The sequence below is a fragment of the Poromitra crassiceps genome (assembly GCF_964638095.1).
Source record: "Poromitra crassiceps genome assembly, chromosome: 7".
Taxonomy (NCBI): domain Eukaryota; kingdom Metazoa; phylum Chordata; class Actinopteri; order Beryciformes; family Melamphaidae; genus Poromitra; species Poromitra crassiceps.
In genome coordinates, this window is record NC_139628.1 from 56,662,319 (window position 1) to 56,672,318 (window position 10,000).

The 10,000-nt window shown below is 41.6% G+C and overlaps 2 protein-coding genes across 2 annotated transcripts in view; one reads left to right on the plus strand and one right to left on the minus strand.

Moving 5' to 3' along the window:
- The window catches only part of slc7a8a (solute carrier family 7 member 8a), a 41,097-nt gene extending 32,548 nt beyond the window's left edge, over nt 1-8,549 (plus strand). Inside the window, exons 6-11 of the mRNA XM_083639763.1 lie at nt 1-56; nt 326-429; nt 1,193-1,289; nt 3,537-3,686; nt 4,858-5,035; nt 5,628-8,549. The exon at nt 1-56 is cut by the window's left edge and continues 68 nt beyond it. Coding sequence (XP_083495889.1) covers nt 1-56; nt 326-429; nt 1,193-1,289; nt 3,537-3,686; nt 4,858-5,035; nt 5,628-5,776 — 734 coding nt within the window. The 3' untranslated portion in view covers nt 5,777-8,549. The remainder of the gene's footprint in view (nt 57-325; nt 430-1,192; nt 1,290-3,536; nt 3,687-4,857; nt 5,036-5,627) is intronic.
- Nucleotides 8,550-8,721: 172 nt separating this feature from the next.
- nedd8 (NEDD8 ubiquitin like modifier) overlaps nt 8,722-10,000 on the minus strand; it is a 2,641-nt gene continuing 1,362 nt past the window's right edge. The window contains exon 4 of the mRNA XM_083640757.1: nt 8,722-9,585. Coding sequence (XP_083496883.1) covers nt 9,435-9,585 — 151 coding nt within the window. The 3' untranslated portion in view covers nt 8,722-9,434. The remainder of the gene's footprint in view (nt 9,586-10,000) is intronic.

Genomic DNA, 10,000 nt, shown 5'->3' on the forward strand with positions numbered 1-10,000 from the left:
CCTACGTCACGGCCATGAGTCCCCAGGAGCTGCTCGCCTCCAACGCCGTCGCCGTGGTGAGTATATACAGTGACGCAGGCCATGGAGGTGCGGTGATGTCACACGCCCCAGCCGCCGAGCGACTCTATCGCCCTCTTGTGGTGGCAGTTGGTTAATGCCCATTATTACCTTAACATTGTTTTGATGAACTGAGCGTCTAAGCGTCACCTGGTGTGTCTCCCCTGCCCCCCTGCCTTCTCTGAACTCTTCTCCTTGTTCCTGCTCTCCCTCTCTCTCTCTCTCTCTCTCTCTCTCCCTCATCCTCCCTTCCATCCCTCCGTCCCAGACGTTTGGTGAGAAGCTGCTGGGCGTCATGGCGTGGATCATGCCCATCTCTGTGGCTCTCTCCACCTTCGGGGGAGTCAACGGGTCCCTCTTCACCTCTTCACGGTCAGTTGGCTCGCTCACGACTTCCAGACCTGAATCAAGTAGAAACTGATGGAACTAGAACTGAACTTATCTTAGTGTTTAGTATCAGATGGGGTTTACTGCCACCAGGGTAACTTTAATCCAGTGTCAATTGTTACTCAAGTGGACTTGAGTACTTGTTGAAGTTAGTGGTGCAGGCTGGTGCAGCTTCACCCTTCTCCCCCATCACCCTCTCCCCTCTCTCTCAAAGACTGGGTGTGCTTGCTGGACTGAGTACAATAAAATAAAGGGGGGAGGGGCAATAAATAATAGTCAATAAAATAAAAGTACAATCAAATCAACAGCAGGCATTAAAAAAAATAGAAACCAATGATTTAGAACTTAAAAAATAAGTATTTACTTGGTGGATACTTGGTCTTTAATTTCCTTTTAACAAGCGCAAATTCGGGATAGCTGTGACCAGATATGGGAATTTGTGTGACATCATCAACTTCATCGTGACGTCATCCACCCCATTGTGATGTCATCCACTTCATTGATATTGATTTTGTGGAGCGACTTGTTTTGGTGGGCCAACCAACCAACAGAGTGACTTATAGTGCTGGACCATGACTGGTCACAGCTAAAGATATACAGAGAGAACCTTTAGGCTAAAGGCTTTGCTGCTAAAGGCTTTAGCTAGTAAATCAATCAATCAATCAATAATCAATCAATCAATCAATCAATCAATCAATTAATCTCTTTCATTAATCTCTCTCTCTCTCTCTCTCTCTCTCTCTCTCAGGTTGTTCTTTGCTGGAGCCAGAGAAGGCCACCTCCCCAGTCTGCTGGCCATGATTCATGTGAAGCGCTGCACTCCCATCCCTGCTCTGCTCTTCACTGTGAGTCAAACCCATAAAGCAGCAAACACTAAACAAACACACACTAACTCTAACTAGACCACTAAACAAACACACTAACTCTAACTAGACCACTAAACAAACACACTAATTCTAACTAGACCACTAAATAAACACACTAACTCTAACTAGACTACTAAATAAACACACTAACTCTAACTAGGCCACTAAACAAACACACTAACTCTAACTAGACCACTAAACAAACACACTAACCCTAACTAGACCACTAAACAAACACACTAACCCTAACTAGACCACTAAACAAACACACTAACTCTAACTAGACCACTAAACAAACACACTAACTCTAACTAGACTACTAAATAAACACACTAACTCTAACTAGGCCACTAAACAAACACACTAACTCTAACTAGACCACTAAACAAACACACTAACCCTAACTAGACCACTAAACAAACACACTAACTCTAACTAGACTACTAAATAAACACACTAACTCTAACTAGGCCACTAAACAAACACACTAACTCTAACTAGGCCACTAAACAAACACACTAACTCTAACTAGACCACTAAACAAACACACTAACTCTAACTAGACCACTAAACAAACACACTAACCCTAACTAGACTACTAAATAAACACACTAACTCTAACTAGGCCACTAAACAAACACACTAACTCTAACTAGACCACTAAACAAACACACTAACCCTAACTAGACCACTAAACAAACACACTAACTCTAACTAGACCACTAAACAAACACACTAACCCTAACTAGACCACTAAACAAACACACTAACTCTAACTAGACCACTAAACAAACACACTAACCCTAACTAGACTACTAAATAAACACACTAACTCTAACTAGACCACTAAACAAACACACTAACCCTAACTAGACTACTAAATAAACACACTAACTCTAACTAGACCACTAAACAAACACACTAACCCTAACTAGACTACTAAATAAACACACTAACTCTAACTAGGCCACTAAACAAACACACTAACTCTAACTAGACCACTAAACAAACACACTAACCCTAACTAGACCACTAAACAAACACACTAACTCTAACTAGACCACTAAACAAACACACTAACCCTAACTAGACCACTAAACAAACACACTAACTCTAACTAGACCACTAAACAAACACACTAACTCTAACTAGACCACTAAACAAACACACTAACTCTAACTAGACCACTAAACAAACACACTAACCCTAACTAGACCACTAAACAAACACACTAACTCTAACTAGACCACTAAACAAACACACTAACCCTAACTAGACCACTAAACAAACACACTAACTCTAACTAGACCACTAAACAAACACACTAACCCTAACTAGACCACTAAACAAACACACTAACTCTAACTAGACCACTAAACAAACACACTAACCCTAACTAGACCACTAAACAAACACACTAACTCTAACTAGACCACTAAACAAACACACTAACCCTAACTAGACCACTAAACAAACACACTAACTCTAACTAGACCACTAAACAAACACACTAACTCTAACTAGACCACTAAACAAACACACTAACTCTAACTAGACCACTAAACAAACACACTAACCCTAACTAGACCACTAAACAAACACACTAACCCTAACTAGACCACTAAACAAACACACTAACTCTAACTAGACCACTAAACAAACACACATTGTGTTTGTGTATGGCAGCAGGACTTCCTGTACTATAAAAGGGAACGCAAGCCTCATTTGGCCATAGCAAGCGCTATCAGCATAGCATGAAAAATTCCATCCTTCACAAAAGTATGTATATCTTTTGAACAGAAAATGATAAATACATTCTAGTTGCTGTTCTATATTACCCACAAACATGCTGATCACTTCATACAGTACACTTCTCTCTCATTTGAACATAAAATGGTGGAAAATGCAGGTCTTTCTGAGATAACTGATTTGAAGACTCTCTTTTTTTTGGCTTAAAATTTTAGATTTCTTTTTTTAGATTGATTAAGTATAACAACAAACAATTTATACTATCTGAAAGTACACATTCTCCTCTTTAACATGATGTATAAACTTATTTATTACTTAGTTTATTATATGATATTGTCTGAGCACACAGTAAGCAATTATACACACCGATGCCTCCTAGTGGTAGTATTTTGGAATAAGTTCAGCATTGAACCAAAAAAACAGCCTCTGACCCTCCTCCCCCTCTCCTCCCCCTCTCCTCCCCCTCTCCGCCTCCAGTGTCTGTCCACCCTGCTGATGCTGTGCACCAGTGACATGTACACTCTCATCAACTACGTGGGCTTCATCAACTACCTCTTCTATGGAGTTACGGTCGCCGGGCAGATTGTCCTGCGCTTTAAGCAGCCTGACATGCACCGGCCAATCAAGGTGCGTTTGCATGGAGATCCTGGTACTCCACCACATGTTGACGTCGCCTTCGTCTATCATATCTAATAATGATGTAATGTTATTATTAACTGTCTATTAGTTCTGGGGAGCAATTTGCATACTGTGTTTGTGGAGAATGTTTGCAAATCCTTTTCTGTTGTTGTAGTTTATTGAGATGCCAGGTTGGGATTTCCCATAGGTTAACAACACAAACAAGTGTCAGAAAGTTTAGACAATCACAGAAAAATATCATGGTAATGCGTCTGATTGACAACATATCTGAGAGCAGCGCATGAACTTTTCTTAATGTGAGAAACTCTGTGAGAGTAGCGCACGGATCAAGTGTATAATAAACTTTTATTGACTAACGTTTGACTCTGATGAAGACCCACCCTGCATCTAAACGTTAGTCAATAAAACTTTATTATACACTTGATCCGTGCGCTCCAGTGCCATACGTTATAAGCTATCTGAAGTCTCTCCTCAAAGATTGCCCTCTACTGACAGCTGCTGGGCTGTTTGGGTGGAAGTCTAACCTCATCCTGCAACTAGGAATGATTTGTAAATACTTCTTCCCAGGTCTGACCTTAATGCAGGGATACTCAACTTGCTTTGCCCGGGGGCCACTTTCGTGAAATGATAGAAGGCCAGGGGCCAGTTAATAAACAAACAATATACATTTTTCTGTAGCGGATTGTAGGTTTTTGGGGTGTCAGCCAGAGTTTAGTCTGACAATGTTGTGCACACCGGATAGTTAGTTAGGTTAAGTTAGTACATACATAAGTGCCTGGGTAGCAAGCAGACGGCGGTATTTGACAATTTAGCAGCTAAATCATAGATTATTGAAAGATATTCCATATTCCAGACTGAAATGCTATAACAGAAGTGGAGTATTGACCAGAATGACATGAACATTTGGACACTTATTCAGCGGGTATCTTGCATGTTGCGTTCAGGTGCACTGTAAAAAAAAAAAAAAAAAAAGCAATTCCATCGCGGGCCACACAGGGGGCGCCCGCGGGCCGCATGTGGCCCGCGGGCCGCCAGTTGAGTATCACTGCCTTAATCTATAGTAATGTATATACTGTATGTATATATATGCATACTGACCTTCTTCTCTCTCTCTCCCCTTCCCTCTTTCGCCCGTCCTCCTCTGTCGTCTACCTTCCAGATCAGCCTGATATGGCCGGTCATTTACCTCTTGTTCTGGGCCTTCCTGCTCATCTTCTCGCTCTACTCGGAGCCCGTGGTGTGTGGCATCGGCCTGGCCATCATGCTGACCGGCGTCCCCGTCTACTTCCTGGGCGTCTACTGGGACAACAAGCCGCAGTGCGTCGGTGCCTTCGTCGGTACGTCCACTTAATTAACACAGGCTTTGTTTGTGGTGTTGCTTTCTGCCAGCAGGGAGCACATCTAGAAAGCACAGGATGCAGTCTGTGGAGGATAAATAAATCACATTCACCCACCTCATTGAGATGATAACATAACGCTTCACAATGCTCTCTTGTAATTGGAATTATTTTGCATTTTGCGATGAATTATAAACTTGATTCAAGATTGACTTGAATAGTCACAGTAAGTAATTAGATTACTACTAGAGATGGGGCAATACAGAAAAACAACTACAAATGATAAAGTGCAAAATATAAAGTCCTTTAAAGTGACGTATGATGGGGGCAGGGGGTGGGATTGATTTCAGACCCTGAATATAACCTTAGAATAATACATTGTGGGGAAAACAAAAAATGAATTTAACGCCTCTTACAATGGCTTACAATGGCTTACAGTGGCTCCCATTTCCAAGAGTTGCCATTATTCAAAAAGTATAATTTGTTAAACGCATGCTCTCAAAACATTTTGTGAGACTTCTGTTGCTGAGTCACTTATCAAAGCTTCATCACCTAATAGCCTACTCTCTCTCACCTGTCTCTCCTCCTCCAGGCAAGATGACGTACCTGGGCCAGAAGATGTGTGTGGTGGTTTACCCAGACATGGGCAGTGGCAGCGGGGAGGAGGGCGAGGAGATGAAGGAGGCCAGGTCCCCGCTGTCCAAGGAGGACGAAGACACGCAAAAGTCCGCAGACTGCTAGAGCGCACGTCTCCGTCTCCCCCCTCCCCAATAAACAGACATATGCAGATGTACGTGTGGACGTACATACACCTTCCCTGGCTTAGTACAGTAGTAGATTTACTGATCAACACTCAACACCCCACACTTTTTTCTTGACTATTTGTACTTGGTTTTAGCATTGCGTCAGCCATGAATTTCTATACCAAATACAGTATGAGATATTTAGAGGATAATAGACCCCAAAAACATCTCATTTCTGCCGCGGGTCTGTCGAAAGGTGCGATGGAGAACGGTTAGTACGCCAAAGGTTTGCTGCTCCTCCTCCATTTACTCTTCATCCTCAACTATCCATCATCATCATCATCATCCTCCTCCTCTCCTCTCTCCCTCCACACACTCCCTGCACACTCCTACTGTAAGAGCGGCATTTTAGTATTTTTTTGTATCAGAAGACTCCTTACTGTGCCGTGACGGATACACCAACGTTTTTGTTTTGTTTTGTTTTGTTTAGTTTTGTTTGCCACATTGTAAAATTTGCTCTGTCATGCATTCAACACCAAACACACCAAAGCTGTTTTTGTGATTCTCTAAACAGAAAATCAGATTCGGATCAAGTCATTTCATTTTGTCAAGTACACTAAATACTGTCTGTTGTTTTTAAAGCTGACTGTGATTCAGATTTTTTTCTTCTTTTGTAATTGTGATTATTGTTTATTTGCCTTTATTATTATTTTAGTTTTAACATGTTGATTTTAGTACTGTTTACTTTTTTCTATTCAGCATCAATTATATTTGGGTCTATTATTTTTTTTACTCTTGCATCTGCGGCGGTCCTTAATGCTTATATGTGCGATCTGGTTATGCACCTGTCCGATACTTTGTATTGGTAAATATATTTGTAAATGGTTCACAATCAGTTAATTGATTTAATTAGGATATGTTCTGTTCTTAGTGCATTGTTATCACTGGTGTTGAGAAATGATTTTTAACTTTTTTTTTTAAATCTCTCCTGGACTCTGAACGCTTTTAAAAATAGTGGACACTCACTGCAGAGATTCAAAAAACAAAAACGAAATGTTGAAACAGACAATCCAACGTGGGAATGGACTGCTAGGTAGATCGGTTGTTAGACACAATCGTTTTCACCAACACATTTGCATTGTTACTGTTGTGCACCCCACTTCAGCAAATACCTGCACCGATACGTGAATGAATGCCTGGGAGGGGAGGGGGGATAGTTGAAGACGGGGCATGATTCTCTTTTATTTTGAAATCAAGTCTGTGGAGTCAAGTGTTTATCGTCTCAAGTAAATCAGTCTGTCGGTAAAAGTATTTTTGTAGCTCATCGATCTGATCTGTGTTTAAATATTGCAGTTGACTCTGGTTATGCTTTATTTAGGGGTCTAGAAATTGATATTTTTGATTCAAACCAATCACTAGTTGACAATTTAGTGCAATATTACTACTACAAGAAAAGAAAACTGAGATTGAACCCCTGAATAAACCACCCATTCCATCTATGTTGTCTGGTCATAGTATTGTAGCTACAGATATCTAGTATTGATATTGGAGTGGCCTATAGTAACATTTCTCTTGCACACACAGACCAACACTCTTCACTCCTCAGTCTTCAAAGTTTTCTGTATACCTTCACCTAACTATGAGCTTCTCAGGGCCTTCCCACTGCCTTCTCCTTACACACACTGCCAAAAGCCTCCAGACCATGTGAACTCAGATGTTAGTGCTATATGTTTTTCCTGGTGCTTTTAGAAATCCCTTCCTCAGGACAGGAGACAGTCTTAATCTTACTCCCCCTACCTACCCCAATCAACACAGTATAATCACTGCATCAAGAATGTACCAATAGAGTTGGGCCAGTAGTATTGTAATGTACAGGTTGCTCTAGTTAAAGTGTAAGGGGAACAGGGTGTCGAGGATGTCTCAAGTACAATGATGTGTTCTGTGCCTGTACGGTTCATGTATAATACACACACAGATATCATGTATATACACACACAGATGTCATGAGAGTCTGTACATTATAAACACACATATGTCATGAGAGTCTGTACGTTGTGTCGGTCTTAGTAAATAAAAACCACTGGCAAATGCATCTCTGGGTTTATAGGGCCACACTTGTGGAATTCATATCTTCACTCTAATGATTGGAATTAGTTGTCACTTTTGACAAACAACAGAAACGGCACTGATTTTGGCTTCGAGATCAGTTTGACCACTTTGGCTCGCATTCGGTCTGGAACAGGTTTGTGCGGAAGAGGAGACTTATGTGTAAACGAGGCCCCGAAATCTTTCTCATCTGAGAGATCAAATGCTGCAACTTTGTGTCATATTGCAAAGTCAATCGTACAGAAACGTGGCATCTTCATCACAAGTTCAGCAGAAGTCAAGTGCTGCGTGATCATGAGTCTAGTCAGTGAGAATAGCGGTGTGTGTGTGTTTACTGTGCCCTGCTTTCTTACTGCCACAGGTTTTCCTGATATGCTGCAACCTCCAGTTCTTACAACTCCTGTGTCTCTGCAGCATTGGTGTCACTGAACCTCTCTTACATGAACTCTATGGTGTGTCAGTCATTATTGTATAATGATAATAAACAATCTCTGCATTTCTACTCTTTTGCAATATATTACCACAAACTGCCAGATATGAATGTTACTTTGAAAACGTTTTCTGTGCACATTTTCTAAGTTGCCTTTTGCCGTTTGCAGTCTGTTGCTGTAGGAACACTTTCCAGACTGAGACTGACTAACATATCTGTCATGTATATTTTTGTGTTCAAACAGTTCATGTACATATTGGTGATGAGTGTATGACAAGAATAAAAAATACAATTAAGAAAATTAGACTTTTCGTCGCAGCCTCTGTTCAGCTTGTGTCGAAACCGATTCAGTCATTTTACACACACACACACACACACTGTAGCGGACACATTTGTGATCATTTTAACATAACTTTAATCTACTGACAAACTAATCCACTGCATTAATCAATTTCAAAGAATTTCACACACTTTTTGTACAATCTGTAAACTTAACATCTCCGTCAAATTGGTGCTCTGGGAGGGACAGGACATGGGTGCTCAAATTAAAGACTGCTTCTCTCAAAAGAAGAAAAACATCGTAACACTATCCATGTAAACTGAAGCCGTTTCCTGGGCTGATTCCTTGTCAACAGTGAATTTTGCAGATAGTACACAGCAGCTGACGTTCCCCCAATCACAGCTGACCACGACTCGGAAAATTGGGATTCATATAATACGATGTGTGACGCATCATCTCATAAGCTCAGCAGCACTTATCCAGCTTTTAAATGAAATGTGGAACACGCCCATTCCACCTGTGAAGCAGGTGTAAAGTAAACTATAGATAAAGCCATTGTTTCGTTTATTATTTTGCAAGTAACTCTCTTTTGTATGTGGAGTGTCTCACCGTGGCAATGCTATAGGGGGCAGCGTGACACATTTTCAGCAGACACTTTTGTGGCTATTAGGGGAGAGAGGAAGCAACATGGCTGCCACTTCTTGAACCTGATCTTAACTCTTCCTATCAATGGCTCTGTGCTGCTTATGATGCAGCCAGGTGTCTCTGTGTCTCTTCAGTGTCTCTGATGATCGATGCAGGCTTTGCTAACGCCAAGGCAGGTTTTGTAGCGACGGGCTACTACAACGCAGGCTGGGAGCAGAGGCTTCTGGGACAGGAGCAGAGGCTTCTGGGACAGCGGAGGACCCGTCCTCCTCCTCGGAGAGCGAGGACCAAATGGAGAACGGAGCCACCCTGGATCTTATAGTCTGCTGCAGTTTTCTCATCATTCCTGAGAACAGAGAGGAAGATACGGACTAGATGAGGTTTTTATTCACTGTGCTGTGACACAATAATGTATTCAGAAATGTATTTGACAACTTCCTGGAAGTTTCATTTCACTGACCTATAACCTAAAATGGGATGCCCCAATAACAATTAAGAGGTTTTCCTTCAACAGTATCAAACAAGTATTGGATACTGGAAGAGATAAAAATGTAAACCACTTTTATTAAACATATCTACTAGGCATCGATTCCTAGTCGCTACGCCTCACCCACCCTGCAGCTCACCGACCCGGACCTACAGCTCGCATAGCGGCCTCGCCCGCAGCTCGGCTGCTGCGTGGCTTCACTTGCTCTATTGGCATGCGCAGCGCACAATTGCTCAACTTCGCATTACCTATGACATCACACTTGCTCGAGTGA